This window comes from Python bivittatus, unplaced genomic scaffold (assembly GCF_059951505.1).
Source record: "Python bivittatus isolate LINGU-HERP-01145 unplaced genomic scaffold, Pbiv_v1 ctg000410_np1212, whole genome shotgun sequence".
NCBI lineage: Eukaryota > Metazoa > Chordata > Lepidosauria > Squamata > Pythonidae > Python > Python bivittatus.
Window position 1 is genome coordinate 11,754,395 of NW_028277067.1, and position 23,385 is coordinate 11,777,779.

Below are 23,385 nucleotides of genomic sequence, written 5' to 3' on the forward strand. Positions count from 1 at the left end.
TCATAAGGTTGGAGACTCAGGGGCACATGTACAAATTAAGCAATTGATTCAGTTTCTTGTTGTGTTCTGTTTGGAGCTTGGCTCTAAATATGAGCAAAAATAGGTAAGGATGGCTTTAGACTGCCTTAAGTATAGATTGGGGCTTTTTCTGCAAAACTCTGCAGGAAATCGCATTCTGGACAGGGCAGACCCTGCTCCCACACCTTCAAATGCATGGAGGAACCTGGCAATGAGAGGGCTGGGTGGGGGAGACCTGAAGTCTCTTCTGCTCTTCACAGCATTTGTTAAAATAGCTAAAAATAACCCTCCTATGCAAAATCAATGGCTGGTACTTAATTTCAACATAGAAGGGCAGCAGAGATGCTGGATATCAAATACCAGACCAAGAATCTGACCTTGGAAGAGTTGCTGTATTGGCATTTGACAGTGTAGAAAAAAATGGAGAAGCTAGTGACCATGTTTTGCAAGGCAAGGGGGCAGGGAAGAAATACAAAGCAAATTGCCTTTGTGTCTCAGGTTCTTGTCAAATCTCAGAGGGCTCAGATACCCATTTAGCACTTTTCTAGAAGAACACTCAGCCTGTACCCAAAAGGAGCTTCTTAAGCTGGGTGATTCATTTAATCTGGCTCAAAAATGGCCTGCCATCATTTCAAAACACCATTTATGTCTCATTTAAAATTTATTTTACACCTAGGGATGCCGGCAAACACCGTTACCCAAATCCAAGGGTAAAGCTGATCCTGGATAAAAGGAAATCAATAAAGAAAAGTAAGCAAAGAACGAAAAGGAAAACTATGTTCCAGTTGAGTCAGTTTCTAAAACACCAGGCCTAGCCATCACTTAAATGCAAGATTTAATCAAGAATGCCCAAACGTACTTCCAGGGTTTCATCTTCTCTCTCAGCCATCCTAAATTTAAATCTATGGGACTTGAAGCCCAACACATCTGGAAGGCTTGACGATGCAAGCATATCCAGTTGTAGCTATTGTTGTGGTTTTCACGTTCTTAGGACAAAAGTTAGTAATCCACAGAAAGAAGTATTCTTTTTTTACTGTGATTTCCATTTGTTTCTTTAAACAAGCATCCTGGATCCAAAACATTTTCCTTGCCTCTAACTGTCAAGGAAATTGCTGATCGAACTTGGATTTGAGTGGGAGCCATATTCTAAATAGTGAGTGTGGCTTCCTATAGAAATCAATTTACTGCAGGAAGAACGCCTCTTCCTTGAAGATTGTGGACTGTCATCTACCATGCTGGTCCTATGTGGGTTGGCAGATGTATGGTTTGACTTCGCAGTCTAGGGCTGAGAGAAAGTGACTGGCCCATAGTCCAAAATCACCTAAATGGCTTCTGTGCTCTAGGAAAGACTAGAACCTAGACCTCTCAAATCCTAGTCTAGGCCCTTAACCATTACACCATATTGGCTACACAAACACACACACACACACGCACACAGATTGATTCAATCTGGGCAGTGTACATGAGCAATGTGAACAATGAATATCTCCTTGCATTAGTAACTATAATTATAAGGAAAACAATGATAAACAATTAAAACAAAATAACACAGTAATGCAGAAATCATATACTGCCTTACAAGTACCACCAAGAGAAACTGGGTTCCCTCTCTCATAACTTTCCAAACCTTCAGACAATAGTGAGTTAGGTGAGTCACTTCTCACATCTGTCTGTCTGTCTGTCTGTCTGTCTGTCTGTCTGTCTGTCTGTCTATCATTTCAATTTATATAGCCATCCATCTCAACGCATGACTCTGGGTAATTAAAAAACTGCAAAAAGAGCAAAATATAATCTTAAAAACATATTTAAAAAAAATAAAACCACATAAAAACTATGTAACAGAATCCACAACCAAGGTATAAAAAACAATTGACACTCAACACAACCACTGCATAGGCTCTACTGCATATCCAGATCCCCAAGCCCGGTGGCACAGCCACGTCTTTAAGGCCTTACGAAAGTCCAGTAGTGTCAGGGCCAGTCTGATCTCTAGAGGAAGATGTTCCAAAGGGCAGATGCCACAAATGAAAAGACTCTCTTCCTGGGCCCTGCCAGATGACATTCTCTAGCAGGCAGGACCAGGAGCAAGCTTCACCTGCTGGACCTAATGGGATGGGTAAATGTAACTGGGGAGAGGCAGTCACTCAAATAACCTGGTCCTGTGCCATGAAGGGCTTTATAGGTCATCACCAGCACCTTGAATTGAACCCGAAAGCATTCTGACAACCAATGCAGCTCACAGAACAGGGGTATAATGTCCATCCATTGAGGAGTGCACATAACTGCCCGCGCAGTCACATTTTATACCAGTTGTAGCTTCCAGATGCTCCTCAACGGCAGCCCCATGTACTGTAATTGGCTAGATCCTATTGGTACAGATTCAATGAATAACTTAACTCTTACTGAGCTTTAAGACTCCATCTTGGTACAATTAGGTCAGGATCCAACCCAATGTGTATTACTTAATATCAGAATGTGGTAAACTGATCATTCTGGATTTGAGAGATCTTCTTTTTCTTCTGCTGAGTGTGGTCCTAGACTGCTGCCCTTAGGTCCTGTCTGATAGTATGAAGGACTGCAGAACTGTAAGTAGTATTTTCAGTTCCTCTGCAAAAAGCCCACAAAAGACTTTGCATTCCCTAGCAAAGTCATTGCAACCCATAGGCACACAACTCATCTCTATCAGAAATGTATGAAAAGCTGTGTTTATTATAAATGTTGTATTTTCAAGTTAGGATATAGATTTTTCCCTTTCTTATTTTTTATCTCACAATAGTGTCCTAGGAGGTATGGTCAAACTGGGAACTAGCCACACCAGTTGCTACCTGTCAAATCTCCAGGTGGATCTCTAGCTTGGAGATCTGGTTTTAAAAGAGGGATCACCTGGTAGGCTGGAGCTGCAAAGTAAAGGAGGAGAGAGATGTTTCTCTGACTGCCACTTCACCATGCGCCCCTCCCCATGGCTTCTCAGCTGCTTAGTTTGGTTCATGAACATGAGTTTAGTGATCTTTCAAATGGAGCCCAACTGACAGGTGGTGGGTAGGAGGGATTGCACGGTGGAACAGAGAAGGAATGACCTCTTCCTCCCAATGCACTGTGCAACCATCCAACCATCCAACCATAGCATGCACAGCTCCTTCCAGCAAAGACAGACCCCTAGTGCCGCTCTGTTGCATGGGGGAGAAGAAGGTTCTCCTTAGCTGGGCCAGGACAGTCCAAAGGAATACCAGGCCGGCCTCTGCCACTATAGCCATTGCAGTGAGCTTCACTTAACCAAGCTAATGGAATACTGTGGTGGCTGCTACAAGACATGCTATTAGGGCGACAGCTGCCCTTGGGAGGTCAGATGGCAGGATGGACAGGCCATGGCAAAGGGTAGCACTTCTATTCCTGGACAGCAGCAGTGACTCTTGCTATTTAAATACTACTGCCCCACAGCTAGGGGGCTTCCATGCACTTGCTTAGGTGTGGAAGCCAGAGGAGAGTGGAGAATCGATATCTGGGGTTCTATCAAGATCAGAAATTATAGAGAACTTCTGCATATGCAAATCCAGTAGTCAGAATCAGGTGGAAGAATTACAAAAGAGGGGGAAGCAAGTCCCATCCTCAGAATGCAACCTATGGGATTTATTTATTTAATTTCTATAGCCACCCATCTCAACCAAGTGACTCTAGAAGCAATACCCAGGAACTTTTGCAATAGCCATAATGGGAACATAACTTAACAGCTATTAATGTTTCCAGTAGGTTTCTGCTGCTTTACCATGCAACCCCATCAGTTGTTAGGCTTATTTTGAGCATAAGTCTAGACTCTCTTTTGACTGGATAGGGCAGTGGTTGGTGCAATGCCTTGAAGCAGCTGTAATGTACAGTCCCCCCTGCCCCCCGCCACTATTAGTCAGTTGTTAATCAGGGTCCTCAACCACTCGAAACATTTGCAAAAAGCCAGAATGGATTTTTACAGATGACTAAATCCGCTGGTCTAGCGATCTGTCAAAACTGGCCTTCTCCCCAGCACAGCCTACATTAAAGGGAGAGATCCCACCAGTTCTTTTCCTTCACATTTTATCTGTATGCTGTAAACAAACATAGCATCACTTGGGACAGCACCATAGGGATCACCGGGGGGGGGCAGCATTATTTTGTTAGAATACTTTTTCTGCCAGCTCAACGACTGGTGGACAGCACTTTAATTGAACTCACAGAGCATACTAGTCTAAGCTAGAAGGGGGTTGAGTAGTTGATGAGCAAATTATAGTAAGTGTGTGATATAAATCTTGTCATCGCATTGAGCTGCAATGGTTATTTGTTTGGGCACTGTATCTTACATGAACCCAACAACTGTGGTTTACAACCCAGCTCTAGGATGTTGTATGAATCCAACTTTGCTGTTAACTAGTTTTTACTAACCTTCTACAGAAATCTACCCTCCTGTGTTGTAAGGTCTTTAGAACTTGCTCTGCCTATTGGGACAACAGAGAATAAGACCTTTTCCACTTTGGTTCAACATCTATTCCAATCTTTTACATTTAAATGAAATGAAATGCAATTAGAACTCCAGTAGATTCTGTCCTAACCCAGCCTGTTTCTTTTCAAGGCTTGATGCAATTGGAAGGCCTCAAGTGCAGCTCCCACCTTGAAAGGAAAACCATTTCACCTTGCATTCAAAAGTGAACTAAAAAATAAATTCTCCCTCTTGGTTTCTAGTCTTGGTTGTGTCTGAGAGAGCTCATTCCTTCTTTTCCCTATTCATCCTAGCCTCAAATTCCAGAATGTTACTGGATGGAGATGTTTCCTGCCTCATCTGGGAGAACTATTTGAGAGGATGGGTGGGAAGAAGGCTTACTATTAGCAGATTTATTATTTGTCTACCACATTGGAACTGAAGATTTATGGTTTGTCTACTACACTGGAACTCCCACATTTGTCTACCACATTGGATGCTGCACAATGACGTGTGTGGGCGGTTGTGGGCACAAACACATGTGCTCCTGTTTTATGTTAACATTGCATACAGCTGACCTTGGTGTTGTCCTTGTGGTTCTGAGTTGTTCATAAACTGTTTCCAGTTCTGCAAAATGGGAATCTCTGGCTTGGAATCCATGGACCCACAGGGAAAGTTATCAAGAAAGAAGAAAGAAAGAAAGAAAGAAAGAAAGAAAGAAAGAAAGAAAGAAAGAAAGAACGAAAGAAAGAAAGAAAGAAAGAAAGAAAGAAAGAAAGAAAGAAAGAAAGAAAGAAAGAAAGAAAGAAAGAAAGAAAGAAAGAAAGAAAGAAAGAAAGAAAAGACAACAAATGAAAGATAATTTAAGAAATCATTCTAAGGGTTTTTCCCCATGCAGTGAAAAATGATAAAGAGGAAGTTAGAAAAAATTCAGGAAAAAGAGTTGCTTTATTGGCCCATAAGAAAAAAATTCATAGCTGGAAAACATGTTTATTAGAATTTACCAAAATATCATCCAGTAGTGAGATGGCTTGAGTTTTCCAGAACCTTGAATGAGAGAGAGATCAGTTTATAAAGTGTGTTCCAAGGCCAAAGTACATGTGGCCAGCTAGATTTTTTTTCTATTTTTGATACCTATGTACAGATTGAGTTTATTTCTGCTTAGTCCCTTTAGATATGGGGCAACTTACCTCCAAGTAAATGCACATAAGAATGCAGTTAAGAGTTGACTAGCACTGCAGATTTATCTGGCAATATTTTAAGAACGATATATGAATTATACTTCTTTGGTTTATTGTAAATGATTGCAGTGACAAGGACCTGAAGTTCAACCTGAAATTTAGTTCAGAGTTTCTAGTGGACAAAATTCCACTTAAATCTAAAACCTCTCACTTGCCTCATAACTATCCAAACTGGGGAAGCAATTCCTCAAAAGGCAGTTAAATTTCTCAAGTATGATCAGAACAAGTGTTTGCTCGTATTTGCAACTTGACTGACACATATACCCACAGGCAACTGTACAACTATTAGATTAGCTAGCCCTCCCATTTCTAAACATGTCCATATACATACATGAAAGTATACATTCAACTGCTTCTTTACCAACGGAACAAATATTTTCCTCATCAATAAAGAGTACACATGACACCTACCAGAGTTTAGGACCAAGCTTCTGCTAGGAGAGTGTTGCTTTGGAGCAGGTTGGTCCTCACAACCATCTTAGCATTTTTAAAATTAAGGATTGGGGTGAAGTGGGAGGTGGAATCCAGGCCTTTCTGGGTGCTGAGTTTTGCTACTATGATGGGTCCCAAGATCCTGATCTTTGGCAGTGAAAGGTTTGATTATTTATTATATACCCCTCAGGTGCCGTCATAGCAAGGAGTCTGGCTTAGCTCATCTCTTGTTCCAGGCTGAAAAGCTCACCCATGTGGCCCATTCATTTTCCTTCCCTGAATCTGCTGTCTTTTCTCCTCCTCTGGACCAGTCTAATGGCCCCCATCAATAATTCAGCGTAGAGTGAGGATTTATCCAGATTAATGGCAGCTGTGTGCTTGGGCAGTGCAGCCAAAGCTGGATGTAAATCCCACTACATTTAGAGACAGGAGAAGGTCTCAGCAGATTGGGAGAATGCAGAGATCTCTTGTGCCATTTTGGTAACATGTAGGGATACCATGATGGTTTCTATTTGGGGGGATGGTAGGTATCATGATGCACAACTGTACCTTCCAATAGCCTTGGATGAGGCCCCTAAAGTCCTTCCAAAATCTAGTTGCAATTTTGACTATGGCAGAAGGAGAAAAACTCAGATACAGAAGGGAAGGGTGCATACTAACTGAAATTAAATCAAATTGAGTCCTTGCCTTGTCTTTGCCAACTTCTTTATTTTGGCCATATCCATTTGTGGGGAGGGGGAATGCAGCCCCAGAGATACCAATTCAAGAAAAGGAGTGACCCAAAACCCTTAGTGTAGTTTTGAAATACATTAGCATTGAATTCAGTTGTCCAAGTGCAAGAGGCTAGCACCCTAAGACTCAAGATATCCCAAGGTTTGCAGAAGTACAAAAAGAGAGTCTGTAAAGCAGAATGAAATACAGCATTTTGTAAGAGGTTTCAACTGCCTGGCTGGTAACTATTCTATAGTTTTGGAAGAGGGTTTGGTGCTCAGGAAGATCAGTTGTCACTCTCTTTTGGTAAATATGCTGGGTGCAAATATTTGTATTATTAGTATATATATATATATGTAAATGCACAGAGAGAGAGAACATATAGATTGAATATATAAAGGGAGTGTCTCGCTCCTTTGCCAACCTGGCCTGTGGCTCCCTGGCCTGTATAGAGTTTTGCATGAGGATGACAAAATGTTCTGGGATTCCCATTTTTCTAAGTGCTTTCAACAGCTTAACATAACTGAAACAATCAAAGTCCTTTCTATAATCAACGAAGCACATACTGACTTCTTTGGGGTGTTCTTTGGCTTTCTCAATTATCCATCGTGCATCAGCAATAATATCTTGCTGTGTTCCATGGTTTTTTCTAAAGCCAGCTTGAACATCTGGCATCACTTTTTCCATGTAAGGCTCTAATATGCATTGAAAGATCCTAAGCATTATTTTGATAGCATGTGAAATTAAGCACATTGTATGATAGTTTGCACACTCTGTTAAGTCTCCTTTTTTGGGCATTGAAATGTAGATTGACCTCTTCCAATTTCTTGGCCACTGTTGTCATTCTCCAGATTTGCTGGCATAGCTTGGTTAGAACCTTTACTGATTCTTCTTCTGGGTATTCCATCAGTACCTGTAGCCTTCTGACTTGGTAATGACGGAGTGCTTATCTAACTTTATCTTCTAGTACTAGAGGTTCTTGAAAGTTGTGATGGGCAAAAAGGCCGATATAAGTATGGAATAACATCTAAAGTATCTTGGATGTTGACATATCTACTGTACAATATTTCAGTATACTCCTTCCATTTTTCTTTGATCTTCTTTGAATCAGTTACTATCTGTCCATTGTTATCCTTTAGCATACCAATTTGAGTTTGGAACCTCCTTCTGAGTTCAGAGATCTTTTGGAAGATGTTCCTTGTTTTTCCACGTCTGTTTCCACCTGTTGTTAATACTGTTTCTTGTCTCTTTTCACAGCTCTCTGAAATTCTTTGTTAAGTTTCTTCTGGAGACGTTTGTCTTTCTTTGCTTTGGCTTCTCTTCTTAACAATTTCCACAGTTTGTTTTGAGATCTAGTTTGCTTTCTTTTGTTTCTTCATCTTTGGTGGGTCTCTTTTCACATTCAGCTTTGGTAGAACCATGTACAAATCTAATGTCTGAAGGTAGATCTGTTTATATGCTTTTTGGAACTTCATGTGCTGTGCCTTCAGCATTGTGGAATAACAACAATTACCTTTCTCCAACTTTGTTATGTGAAGTAAAAGAAGGAAGAGTATTCATCACAAGAGGTGAGTGGTTCAGGAGAGTCTTTGAAGTCCTATCAATCAAGGGAAGGGGTTTCTCACCTCATCCTGATCGATAGTTCTTCACCTTACCAGTTTGAATCCAGTTTCCTTAATACAATTATCAATTTTGAAATAATTTTTGGCAACCATTGGATGGTTGGGGACTGTACTTAATATTTTTTGATGAGCTAAGGGCTGCAGTGGGCAGAATGATAATGTGAAGATGGTGGTATTCTGTTATACATAAGATCAAGTCAGAATTTTATGTGCTTTTCTCCTGGTTCCTGATGGTTTTCTTTAAAAAAAATTAGTTTATTTTAGAGCTTATGTTGTTAGCTGTGTATATTTCAAAATTCAACATGGCAGGAAACTGTTCCATTGATTTTTGGCATATATGCTCAGCAGGAAGTTTGGAGCTGCAAAACAGAGCTTTAGGCGACCTGAGGCTCTGGTGTCTCTGCCTGCCTGCTCCCTTTTAAATTCATTTTCTTCCTAATTCAAGTCTATTCAGTCTTTGAGCATCTCATGAGATTGGGTCAGGCAGTAACTCATACTTCAATCTAATACAAAACGTTGTGGAGATTTTATGAAGGGAAATCCATGTGTGTCTCTTTCAGCTCCCAGAAGTAACCAAAATAATACATAAATTAGTAATGAAATGAACCTTTTTCATGTTCCCTCTTTCTCACCTTTTGCCCCAAGTATTCTAATCCTTCCTCACAGGGATTTGCTTCAGCCCCTCTCTTGATCATTTGCAGTATCTTTGCTGGATCTTCTACAGTTCTACAATTTTCATTTTGAAGTGTGGTGACTCTAAAATTATAGAGTATCCCGGAGTGATGGCACCAGAGGTTTACATGAAGGCATTACACTAAAATCTCATGTGTCAAAGAAAATCACTGAAAACATGGCAGGAGAATAATCAAAGTAACTAAGTTTAGATTTAATTAAATATCAGTTAAATGAAATGAGAGAGCCAGTTTGGTCTAGTGGTTAAGGCAGCAGGCTAGAAACCAGGAGACTGTGAATTCTAGTCCTGCCTTAGGCACAAAGCTAGCTGGGTGACCTTGGGCCAGTCACTCTCTCTCAGCCCTAGGAAGAAGGCAATGGCAAACACTTCTGAAATCTTGCCAGGAAAACTGCAGCGATTAGTTCAGGTAGTTGCTAGGAGTCAACAATGACTTGAAGGTGCGCGTGGACGCACGCAATGAAATCAATATCTTATTTTGTCTTGGCCCATCGTACTACTTTTTGGAGTGCAGCAGTGAAGATCTTTTATCTTCAGCCCAGAAAGATTTTTGCACCTTTTGCTTTAATTGAAGAGTGCAAGGACTGTATCAGGGGCATGCATACAAACCATGTGTTCAGTCACTGAATAACAGCTCTTCCCCTTGCACAGAAGTCTTCCATAGTGCTCTTAGAATCTCCTAATGGTTTCAAAAAAAATCTTCCAGCTGTTTAATGTTTCTTTCTTGCAATTTAGGATTCATTACTCCTTTCCCAAGAGTTAACAAGGGGGGATTTGACAGAGGCTGCTGATGAGGGCAGGGACAAAGGCCATGCTCTCATTGATAGTGACAGCAAAGGGCAAGTTTAAATGAGCACCCAGCATGTTTTGATGGAAGTATTCAATCTGTACAGTGACTCTTGCATCCTGCTATTCAGAAGAAAAATGGCTGTTTCCCAAGAATGTCCTCAGGAGATCAGAGAGCTCATTAAGACTAATGTGGTGCACTAGATGAGAGAGCAAAATGGGGGGTGGGGGTGGGCAGGGTCTTGGACTGCTCTGAAAGCAAGATGGAAGAAGAGAGATCAGCAGTAGAGTAAAGATGAACTCTGTAGCACCCATGGCAAAACAGGATCAACCTCTTCGCTCAATATGGAATTATTGGAGGGTGGGGGCAATAAACGGGCAAAGAAAAATACCTGGCATAACCATCGCCCATCCTAAATCCAAAATGCCCCATATTTATTTGCCACCATAATTTGTCAGATAACAATTGTGGTCTCTGAAATAGGGCTGGGCACACTTTGAAAACTGTTCAGAAGTGCTTCAGACCTTACCTTGCTAAAAGTTATATATTATATTATATTTAATCTGCTATATAATAAAACAGCTTGACTTTCCACCTATGCCTGCAAAGAAAAAGGTGTGGCAACTTTAAGTGGAGTGTGACTGACCCCTTAGAACAGCCACAACTATTTTCAGACTCATGCAGAAGCCTGAAAACAGTCAAATGGCTTGAAGAAATAATAGACTGGTGTGCTCATGAGAAGTTCAATGTGCTTATTTTGAATGCTGTTTGAACTGTGCCCAGGTCTCATTCTGAAAGTGTTTTTTTCACATATGTTTGTGTGAGTGTGCATATACATGCATGCATGCACTCTAGCTGCCCAAATGGCACAAAAGTCTTCCAGCCCAGTAATTTTTCTGTGGGTTGGATTTTACCCAAATTGTGCTCAAGATCACACAACATACTTAGCTTTCTCAGCAAAACCCAATTTACTGTCTTAAGTGGGCTGGGTTTGCACAAAACCTTAACCAAGGATAAAACTAACCAGCTTACAGGGTTGTGCAGATACAACTCTTTAATCTGATTAAGCAAATTTTACACACTTCCAGGATATCTCTTTTTTGCACTCTCCACCATGGGAGCTCTAATTTTACAGAAGCAGAAGCAGATTCTCTCCATGAAGGAGAGGCATGTCTTTTGGGCCAGGGGCAAACTTGGAATTTAGAGAGCATGTGGCATATGTGCTCACAGTATAGCTGCTCTGGGAGACTTATCTATTTACTAAATGCCTGCCACGGTGGGCATCACCAGTCCTGAGTTCCTATTTAGCAGGAAATAAACTAATCCTTGCGAATATGCTTTCTATACAATCTCAGTGGGACTTTTGTAGGGGTCACAGGCATTCTGATAAATAAATATGCTGCCAGAGGCTAGAGCTTTACTTTGCTTCTAATTTTTATTTAAAATATTCTTTTTTAAAAAGAAGCTAGGGCATCAAGGGAAGGGTTGCTGGGACATTGGTTCCCTGGACCCCATGTTGCCTACATCTTTAGCAAGGGTAAATGTGTACCTTTAAGGGTTACTCCCTTTGAGTTAGGAGGTTAAGGCGCTGGATTCCAACAGTGACAGTAGGTGGTCCATAAGGAAAAGCAGTTATTGTTTTTCTACTGATAGGTCTGCACCAGAGAAATGCTCTGTATTCAGTGCAATATATTTGTGAGAAATTGAAATAAATTACCTATTAGGAATAGCTGCATTTCAAAATCCCTTGATAGATGTTTACTCCAACCAACAGAGACTTTGTTAAAATTGTTTTAAATGACTTGCTTGTGTGATAGTCCATAAAAGCCTTGTATGACCATGTAGTGGTCCACATAAGAAAGAACCTGGAAATTGGTGGGAGAAAGGAAAGGGCCAGGTTCCAGAAAGGAAAGTAGGTCAAAGAAAAGGATTCTTTCTTTTATATATAGTTCAGGATCAAAATAATTCAGTGGATATTTCTCGGTCCTGTTCTTCATTCAAAACAGAGAACACGGAGAGGCTTCCAAGGCTGAGTACTTGTGCTGTAAATAGTCATCCTGGGTATCAATAAATGCTTATGTTCTGACTTGCTCACATAAAAGGCCAATTCTTTTGGGCTAGCTGGTGGCTGTGTTCCTATAACCTTTAAAACAACCGTTCCTTCTTCAGACACTTTGGGGGAATGATGGCATGGGGAATTCTGTGGAAAAAAGTAGACAAGGAAGTTGGGGATGTGGGACAGGTCAGAGAAAGACTGCTTTACATTCAAGACTAAATTCCCTGCAGAGAGCAGCTGAAACCCAAGACGCAGGAACAAAGCGGCAGGTCAGCAGAAAGTCAGCGATTCTGGCGTTGTAATCTAATGTTTACATTGGACGCCACCATATTAAATCTTTCCCATAGCTAATAGACAAAAACAGATACAAGTGAGAGCATGATCAAACATGATCCTCCCCCCTACCACCCGCACACAATATGGAACAAAGGTGGTGGTGGTGGAAGGTTGCTAGCTTGATGTTTATTTGTTTGTTTATTTGCTTCTTTGCTTAGTTCACATTTTATAAGTGCCATTAAAAAAAAACTTTACCAAATCACAGAGAGTAAAAATAGGCTTACTGCTAAGCGTCTTCAAAAGACACCCCAAACAAAGAAGCTTTAATCTTCAGTTTGCTCAAATGAATCGAATGTTGATATCATTCTTTCTAAGGTGCCATGCACTTCTGGCGAGCCAACTTTGAAACTTTTTCTCCCCAAGCCACTAGGATAAAAAAAAGACAAAATCACAGCTGAACAGACCTGCCTGTTCACGGTTCACTACCCACTTGGCGCTGCAGGTCATCTCCTTCCTCTTTATTAAAAAAAAACCCTTATCACTGTTCTCAGCTTTGCTCATCCTTAGCACCTCTCAGCAGCTGAAATTTGGATTCCTTGTCACTCTTCTGTACTGTTTACTGTACCATTTTTGGTCCAACAACCCAGTGGGTTTGAGAAGACTTATTATATTACAATACCCACAAAGTCTATGCTAGCTGGGATTGATGGGAATTGATGCTTAAAGCACTGGAGGGCCCCAGATTGCATGTCTCTATTGCTGGGGATCTGCCATTCTTTTTATTTATTATTTATGAAACCATATTTTCTTCTCTAGACCACTGTTTCTCAACTTTGGCAACTTTAAGACATGTGGACTTCAACTCCCAGAATTCCCCAGCCAGCATGGCTGGCTGGGGAATTCTGGGAGTTGAAGTCCACGCATCTTAAAGTTGCCAAGGTTGAGAAACATTGCTCTAGACAGCCCTCTGCAGGCATTTGCTGGCATGCCTGAGAGTTTGAAAATGAGTAGAACAGCAGGGACAGTCACGATGGCCTCATCTCTGTCCTTGTGGTCCATGCACCCTGCCCTTTACTCTCCACACATGCATCTGGAAATTCTAAAGGAGAGTTGAAAATGAGTACAACCCACTGCACAATCTAGAAACTTGTTTTACTGAAGGTCCTGATTGTGCAGAGAGCAGTATTCAGTGAAAGCAAGTTAAGGAAAGCATGGGACACCAAGGAACATTGTGATATAAGCCCTCATGTTTTCAAGCAAATGCCTGAACATGTTAAGATCTTTAGTTTCACTTCCATTCCCACACAACTTGGTATCTTAGCCATTTGGTCTCTTGCTTGAGAATCCTATCTAGGATTCCTTTGATCTTGCTAAAATTGGCTTTCCTAGAATTTGAGGTACTCATTTAACTAAGCCCATTGCTAATTTTCTTTAAAATCAAGGATTCCAGCATTGCATAGTCACTTTCCTACAAACATTTTTTAAACAAACCATTGTGTAGTATATTAATCTAACAGCCAGCGCTATTTTTTTTGTGAAAAAATTTCCATCTCACATCACTGATTGTGCACCTAGGCTGATTTTCATTGAGTAATTTGCATTGGAAAGCTTTTCAATATCACTTGAAATTGGTATATTACCCTGTGCAGATTAGGTAAATCTGATAAGAAAACATCTCTCTCTCTCTCTCTCTCTCTCTCTCTCTCTCTCTCTCTCTCTCTCTCTCTCTCATATATATAATTGGATTCTAACATGCAGCTTTTATATATATATAAAATAACATTTTTTCTCTCTCTCATATATATATATATGACAGAGAGAGGAAAAAAATGTTATTTTATATATATATAAAAGCTGCATGTTAGAATCCAATTATATTTACAGTACTCTTTCAAAAATATGTGTAATTTGTCTCAGGAAAGTGTTGCTGAAACCTTTTCTTTGAATTGTAGAGTCCAAGCACAATGTTGTTTTCATGATTTTCCCCCCTGTTTATTTCTGTTAGATGTTCTTCAAACATGTCATTATGCTCATTTGTTTGGACTCCATGTTGCACATTTTTTGACATTAAGGCTACTCCCTCCTTCTTCTGATGCATCTCTTCTACATGTCCTTCAGTGGCTACATTCCAATCATGGGAGTCTTCCTGCCATGTCTCAGTCATACCTATAATCTCTCTTCTCCCCCCACCCCCACCCCTGCCATACTAGCACCATGTTGACCTTGTCTGAGCTTGAAAACTCAGGAGGCCTGGTTAACAACTGGATTGGAGAGCACCTGAGAATTCCAGGACTGTAGGCTACATTGAGAAATCAAATGCGCCACAGAAGAAGGCAACTGCCAGCCATTTCTTTGATGCTGAAAAGGAAACTGTATGAGCATGTTCATGAAGTCCTCAAGTCAGGCTTGATTTGAAGGAGACTTTACCATTTCAGACTCATCTTATTAATTTCTCATATTTTGTATTGTACATAAATAGATATATAGAGAGCTATTGAAGGCCTTGAATATTAGACTCCAATATTTCTCCAGCTATTTAATTATGGGTTTTTTTTAGGCATCCTCATTTTCCCCACTTTTAGTACCTCCTCTTAAGCTACTGTCTCCATCCTGCTCTGGTTTAAAGCTGCTTAGGTCAGGTGGACTCTGGCTCCAACAAATAATTTTCCCAGCCCTTGTAGTGTCTTCTCCATCTTTATTTACCACATACACATTTATTATTCCTGAACAACATACTGTAACTGGCAAGTGAGAGACGTGAAATGGTTTAGCAAGAACTAAGCTGCTTCATCAAACCTATGAATACTTTTCAAAGAGAGTTTCTTTAGCGGAAGTTCTTTTGTAACCTCATCTGGGCTGATTTGTTTGCTTAGATGGGAAGAGAAGAAACATTTTGCATAGATTCAAGTCCCTTGCAATTCAGATGGATGTAAATTGTGAGCACTGAGAAAATGACTGGGATAGGCAGTCAGGATTGGATTCAAATAATGATGTGTTACATCTGTCCTGCAATTTCTCCTGTTTTCTTTTTGTGTGGATGAGAGTTCTATTTTTCTTATTCTTAAGGGGCTTGATAATTTATTCTGGATTTCTTCTGGTGGTATTTTTCAGTTGATTTTATTGTTGGAGATGGTAAAGGGCACTACTATTGATACTGTTTTTGGTTAAACATCCTTCCATCATTCCTCCTTCCTCAGTCTGAAAGAGACCAGTGGGAGGATTTCTCTTATGAGGTCTTTCCTTAAGATTTATTGGAAATGTGGGAATTCAGGAAGAGTTCTGCAGACCACTGGAGAGAAAATTTCAGAGGAACCCTCATCAACCATCAGGCTTCCACTCTTCAGAACCTTTGGAGTCAGATAAATATGCAGTTGATAAACTTAAGACCTAATGGGGAACATAAAGTTAGGGGAACAAAGTCAGGATTCATTCTCTTAAAATCCCTCAACCATTTTTAACCTGTAATAAAGGAAAACCATAACATCAGAGTAAAGAACATGTGTTAAAGAATAGTACAGAAATAATAGTGAAGAAAAGTTTCTAATGTGAGCACAAGTAGAACGTGTCTGCTTGCAGTGAAAGCTGTCTGAGAAAGGACAAGATCAGGCCACATGGTTATTCTCCTCCTACCTCTTCTGGGAAGAACCATGGTGCCAGCTCCCATTGCCTCTCATGGGTCTTTCTTTGCCTCATAGATAGTTAGATTTTGGGGATTGCACAAGGCAAATGGAGATGCAGAAAATGTCCTGCAGATACCCACATTTGCAAGTTCATGTTTGGACATTCACAGATAGATCCTTGGGCTTCTTCCAAATAAATAAATGCAACAATATTGTATTCCACCATGAGAATTTCAGACAAACCCTCCTCTTCTTTGAAAGAAACGTTGGAAGCGGTTTGTCTAATTCTTCAGTTGAATTAGAACCGAAGGAAAAATGGCAGAAGAATTTTTCTGCATGGAACTATTTTCAACTGAATGCTCCTTAGAAGTGGTTGGGACTAAGAATCAAATTCTCTGACCAGTCTGTGCAGTTGCAGGTCAAAAAGAGCATCTCTTGGTAGTCTTCTCCCTCCTATGCCATCTAAATGTACCAGGTTCTTTAGAGGCGTGATCCTAGCAATAGATATTTAGCCCTGCCCAACCTCCAGCTCTTGATACCTGTGAAATTGGAGAGCCCCTGCTCTTGTTTTCTGTGTAGGCAGGCTCTCTGGAGCCGAAGCAACTTCCTAATGCATTGTTTAACCTTGTCGGCTTATGTGCTGAGCTCCTTCCACTAGTTTAACTTCCCATTAAATCATAATATATGGCTTCTTTAGGCACTGAAATGCACTTTATAATACTCAGTGGTGTGTGATTCATCCTATGAGATCTTTGTGAAGGAATCAGGTCAATTTTATTGATATGAGCAGATGATAACTATACAGCAATTAATAGCAAGTGAATTTTGCCTTCCAGACACAGTTACACATCTTCCTCCCTCCTTCAGGACTCACAAGGCATTGCTTAATTTGGGGATGAAACGAGGATCTGAAGGGGCAAGCAAGGGATATACTTAGGAGAATTGGTAGTTTGCCGCTTTCTTGAAAGTATGTTCAACTGGGGCTATCTTATCCTTATTTAGCATGATAATACTGGGTTGTTTGAAAAGAGGATAAAATAATATGGCCGAAACAGAAGTGTCTCGATAGCAATTTATAATGTGGACACTTATTTAAGTGCCTAGATCTGGCAGTGATTAATTGAACAATTGCCATAGGTCAAGGATCCCACAGTCTGGAGGGTCTGAATCATAGGCATCTTTGATTTTTCAAAAAACAGATGAGAACATGTCCCACCCACCCATTCAAATCTGCTGGTTGGCTGGCTAGATCTCTCTTTCTTTCTCCCTCTGTTCTTATTCTTCACCTTAAGAAGAAGGGAAACTGAGGGTGACAGAGAGTAACTGGGAAAGGATTGTCTGAAATCCATGGTTACCTCTCAGCCCTGAAAATACCACTGAGTGATCATACCATTCTAAATGAATGCTATGGACATGAGAATGGTGCATGAAGTGCCAAGCAAAAGACAGTAGGATTGGAAGCTGTGAAGGTAGACTTAGTTCTGCAGTTTAAGAAAAAAAGACTACAGTAGTAAATTGTGATCTCAAAAGCATCTCACTTTTTTTGGCAAAGACACCTGAGAATTCCATGGATAGCCAAGAAAACAAACAAATCAACCCAGAATTCTCACTCAAATCACAAATGATCAGGCTCAAATTATCATATTTTGGACACATTATGTGAAGACTTAGCTCTCTTGAGATGTCTATAATGCTGGGAAAGGTGGAAGGAAAAAGAGGATGGCCAGCAGTAAGATGGATGAACTCAATTACAGTGACAATGGATGCATTGTTAGAAGATCTGAAGGACCAAACTGGGGATAGTTCATCCCAGGGAAAATCTATCTATGTGGTCACTAAGAGTCAGGACTCTTGATGGCACATAGTCAATCATTCATACATGTCTATCCAACAATAAACTTTATGGAATTATTAGCACTTAATTGCAGGCAAATAAGTATAGAATTGCATTCCTATATGCAATTTCTGGAAACAAACTTATTAAATTCTATGGGAATTACTATTACATTGTCATAGCCAAAATACATATTACATATAAAACCAAAGAACTTTATTATGATTCAGGGGCTTTTGGCTTAAAGAGAAAGAAGTTGAATAAAGGATAACCTAACATAATTATGTATAATACAGTACGTATGTGGACATAGTGGATATGATTCATGTTAGAACCCAAGGTCAATTCAATGAAATTAAATATTGGGAGATTTAGGACAGATTAAAAAGAAATTATTCTTGAAGGAGTGCACAGCCACACTGTGGAATTCACTACCATAAAAGGTAATGATGCCCACTAATATGAACAAAGAGAATTAGTCCAGTTTATGGATGCTAAAGCCATTCATGCTTGTTAGTCATAATTTCTAAATATTACCTCCAATTTTGGAGAGTTGGTACCAGTTACTGGGAAATACAAGTTCCATTTATGTCTTGCTTGAAGTCTTCCTATGGGCATCTGGCTGGGCTTTGTGAGATCAATGCCCAACTAGACAGATCTTTTTCCCCCAGTCCAGGAGGGTTCTTTCTATGTTCTTATCATGTTCTGTGTAGAGCATAAAATAAGCCACTGAGGACTTGATTACTCTTAAGTAAGAGCAACCTGGGAGTAGAGTTTGGGAGTAAGACCACGGCACTGAGAAATCATATAACTGAACCTTTTTGCTCCCATCGTAGTTCCAATAAGTTCCTACAACTGCTTCTATTTAGCAAAGTAGGGAAACCAAGCATTTGATAGCTAAATTTCTATAGCATGGTTGGTTTGGTTCTAAGAGAGCAGACAAAAATTCATGTGGAGAAAGAAAAATGTTTTTTTCCTATCCCATAATCTGGGATTCAGGTTTTACAGTGAAACTGGTTGACAGATTCAGAAATTTCAAAAGAAAATACTCCTTCATACAAGGTGTATCTAATTCATCTAATTCATGCCAAAAGAGGTGATGGTGACCACTGGATCTGAAGGTTTAAGTTGGAGGGGGGGGGGGTTATTAGATATTAGTTTTTATATTTAAATAGAATTTCTGTATTACTGACCAATGCAGGTCTTTTACATCCTTTTTACTAGTTTTTCCTGGTGGTTGAGACTAAGGTTCCCACAAAGACATTCTGAGAATAGCAACTAAACAATAGACATGGGGAAGTGCTTTGGTCTGGGAAGGTTAAAATCCTACCACATTTTATCTTACCCCAAAGGCCAAGAAGAGATTAGGAGCATTAAAATGCTGGAGATTTGTGGTTCCTTCAATTAAACATGGATGTATTGTTAAAAAAAAAAGTTTTTGAATTAATCTACCAGAATCTTGCTGTTTGAGGGGAAAAGGGGGGAAGAAAAGGCAAACATTTTCCATTGAACTGATTACCTGTTATTATTTTTTTGTCAACAGAGGTTGAACCTTGATTAAATAAGTCTAAACAGTTTGTAACATGTAGCTTCCTGTTTTGCAATTCCCAGGTCCCAGAAATCACACCGCCAAATTTCTATGCCAAAGACAGGAGTGAAAGTTAGCACTACTTTTCAGGAGGAAAAAAATGCGTATCTGGGAAAAAATTGCTTTCTCTTGGGCCCACAAAACTGACACACGCTCCAATGTCAGAACCCCTAGAAATATTAGCCTATCAAGCTTCAATGACCCTGCTCTAACTTCTGTCAAGTAAAGCAGCATCAAGTGTGCTTGCTTAACCTCAGCCTCAGAAGTGTAAGCATGAGGGGTTTATGAGTGCTTCTGTCCTTACAGCTTTACTGTGGGACAACTTAAGGGCAGTGATTGGTGGTTTTCTCTGGCTTTGTTTCCCCACCCCATCCCCCCACCTAGTGTCACCAGCCAGTGGGAGGAATATCACCAATTGCTCTCCATACATATGGCGGGGCAGACTTGGACACCTGTAGGGGGTGCCTGGGACGGAACAACAGGTTGCTAATGCATAGGTGCTCCACCACAGCAACCTGTCTCTCTAGCTGCTACAGAACACAGGTCCACTGGTCTTCTGGAAGACAGGTAAACCCATGTCCAGAAATAACCTGGATCACAGATTAGTTGGGGGAGGAGACATGTGAGGTGAAGTAGGAAGGAACTCGTATGGCACATCAAGACAACTCCCTCCAGTCATCCCAGGCCTGTCCTGTCAGATCACAGGCATGGTCAGGTTACAGGCATGGTAGAGGGGTTGTGAGGAGCATCAGGGGTACTTCTACCTCCCCTACTTCCTTCAGCTCTGCCTGTGACCCATCACTTGGGCCAGAAGGGGAAAACTGACCAAACTCTTGTCAATTTCTCTCCAGGCCCAAAGCATCTCAAATGCTGGGCACAATGAGAGGCAAAAGACACCTCCCCCAAAAGTACAAAAAATTGGATAGGCAAAACAGCACCCTTCCCCCATGATAAAAACAGTAAAAAGCACAGTCAAACAACCCTCTCTTGCTAGGAGAAGCAGCAGAAAACTGGAATTCACTCCTTTGGAACAGAACCAGCAACATACAGCTGGCAGAACCAGCCCTTTTCTTGGTTCAAATTGACTTCCCATGCAGACAGCATTCACCTGTTTTCTAAACACAGATATAACCATCAGAGGTCAGATGCCTCTGTGGAAACCAGGTGCCTAATCTCTCTTGTTGCCCAACCCAAAATGGCTGTGGAGGGCAGGCCCCAGTGACCAGAGTGGAGGAGGTATGCCTACAGCAGCCAAAAGTGTCCAAGGAGAGTTAGGTGTAGATCTTAGCACCTGACCTGTGATCACCACCATAAAAGTTTATCAGGCTCCAGAGGGTGGACTGCTTTTGCTTTGGGAGCAGAAGTCGTGCTTTCCCCCTTCTTAATCTTCTGCTAAAGCAGGAGTGAGCAAGCTGAGTGTCTAAAACCCATTTTTGTATCTCTAAAGCCTTCTCCACTTGTGGTGCAAGTGTTAATTGTGCCGTGTTTTCCTATTTTTAGAGTAAATTAGGTTAAAGACCAGGGTCCATTTGGAAATTTGAGAGCATGTGATGGATACAGAACAGATGCTATGGCTGTGTGGAGAGCCATGGAGATGACGGTGGAGAAATAGTTACAAAAAAGTAAAGTTCAATGAAGTATAGTTCCAGTCCAACTTGTTGCATCTGTTTCCTGGCCTAGCCTACCTCCAAAGTCTGACAGACCAATCACAAAATACCCATTTATCAGAAGGTGAACTTGCTCCCAGGATACTCACTATCAACTCCATGGGACCTCACAACCCAATGACATCACTGACAGCGAATGTGATGCTGGTGATTGGTGCTTTATTTTGCAGCATGCCAGCCCTTGATTTAATTTTTCATTCCAAGAATAATTTTTAGAAGGTCAGCTTGACAGGCATTCTGAGAAGTCTCTAGGCTGTCCATGGGACCCACATTACCCTCCTTGGACAGAAGCCCTAAAATATTTAAAAGAAAACAAGCACCTTCCCCAATCTTGCATGCACAGTTTTGCCACATGTATGATAGAATGATGATTCATATCACTGTCCCATCCATTTCAGCCCTTGACCTTCCCATAAACATGGTGCAGGTCTCAAGCCTCCCCAGAGTTGCCTATGTCTCGGTGAAAGGAGCCCATTATGGTCCAATGGAGTGTGGCAAACTCAGTCATTTGATAACCCACCACTCAGTTCTCTTTTGACCTTCCAATGCTTTACAGGCATCAGCTATTCAGACACAGTGAGTGCCACCGAGCCGTGCAAACCCTGTAAAGAGTGTGTGGGCCTGGAGAGCATGTTGGCGCCCTGCGTGGAATCAGACAACACCGTCTGCAAATGTATCTACGGCTTCTACCGGGATGAGAGCAATAAGTGCAAAAAATGCCGCATCTGTGAAGTGGGCTATGGCCTTGTCTATCCCTGTGGGGAAAACCAGAACACGTGGTGTGAGAAATGTCCTACGGGGACATATTCCGATGAAGCCAACCATGTGGACCCCTGTTTCCCCTGCACAGTGTGTGAGGAGGACGAGATCATTGAGAAGGACTGTACCGCAACTTCAGATGCCAAGTGCAGAGGTAATTATACAATTTTTTTTTTTTTAAAGTGGGGGATTTAATTCTAACTCCTAAGTAGATTCCACAGTATGAGTGACCCAACCCAATTGTCATTGTGCACGTGATTACGGGTGGCCTAGCCATTTTTACTGTTCTCTTTTTTCTCTTTTCCAAACCAGATTGAAAAATAATGCTAAAAACCAAGCTGGCACAGCTAGGGTCAGTGCCATCCCAGACAAATGCTGGTAGGGCATCTTTGTTGGAAACATCCTCCCCAGCCACCAAATTAGTTCCTTCATGGTGCGGAATAGAGGAGGGAACAGCTGGTGTCCTACTTTTCATCTCTGCTGCTTCTGTTATGTACAGAGCAGGGTTAAGGCCAGAATAACCAAGGGCCGCTCCCTTTGAGGCTGTCTGTGCTAATTACTCACAGTGTTGTTTCCAGCTGCTCTGAAAAGTTCTGCTCTTTTCAAGATATTTATTTATTTAGCAAATGTACGTGGCTGCCACCTTAACCGGGTAATTCTGGGCTGCTTATGAAACATACAAGAAAAACACCATGCAAAAGCCAAAAGGCCACACCATATTTAAAATAATTGAGGCTCCTCAAATGCTTAACAGCATGAAAGTAAAGCACACATGTGGGCTTCCGCTAAAATCCTAGCCCCAGCTCTGGGAAAAAGCCAGGTCTTTAGGTCCTCTGGAAGGCCAATAATGTTGGGACCATCTGGATCTAGGTGTATAGATATGCAGATTATGTAAAAAATTTCCCTGTTGTTCAGTTCCTTTTCATCCTGTTTTTGCCTGCCTTATGTCCCATTTTGCCAGTTAAGTCTTTTGATGTTTGCTGATGTGTAACAAATAAACTTCAAGCTATATTCTTGTTCGCTGAACTGAGTGGTGTGCATGCTTGCTCTGATTTAGATATAGGGATTGATTGGGAGTCCTGTATGCTGGGGGCAAACTAAATGAGAAATTGCCCAACAATCTTGGCTGTCTCCCATCTCTTTCTGCTCATCAAGCACTTCCTTGTGGAGCCATGGGGTATATGTATAAAAACTGACATATAGTCAGAGAAACAGACCGTCTAGAGACTTTATCTCAATCTTTGGGTAGATAAATTACTCCCACCATACAGTTGATTAGGAGGGATCAGTTTAATCCTATGCAAGACTGGATCAGTTCAGGGTAAATCTAACCCCACCCCACCCCACCAAGTTTAGTTGACTTGGGTCCATTTTCTTGAGTTCCCATGATACGTTACTCCCCTGATTCACTGATGAATGCTATGGGAGCAGGGCCACAAAATGTTCTTATGACATGATGCCTACTTTGCTGAGTGGTGAAAAAGTCCTGGGGACTGTAATCCCTAAACTACAGTTTGGGTTATTTGGGAAGAGCACTAATTAGTGACAAAACAATTGGTCATCTTTGGGTTATTTATTTGTAACTAACAACATAGAGATGGAGCTAAACAATATGCACAATTCTGCTATTGGGCAGCAG

At 41.0% G+C, this 23,385-nt stretch overlaps 1 protein-coding gene across 3 annotated transcripts in view; it reads left to right on the forward strand.

The window, feature by feature from the left end:
• The window catches only part of NGFR (nerve growth factor receptor), a 69,706-nt gene that overhangs the window by 28,118 nt on the left and 18,203 nt on the right, over positions 1-23,385 (forward strand). For all 3 annotated transcript variants that reach the window (XM_007433465.3, XM_088143489.1, XM_088143488.1), the window contains exon 3: positions 21,544-21,900. In XM_007433465.3, the coding sequence (XP_007433527.1) occupies positions 21,544-21,900 (357 nt within the window). The remainder of the gene's footprint in view (positions 1-21,543; positions 21,901-23,385) is intronic.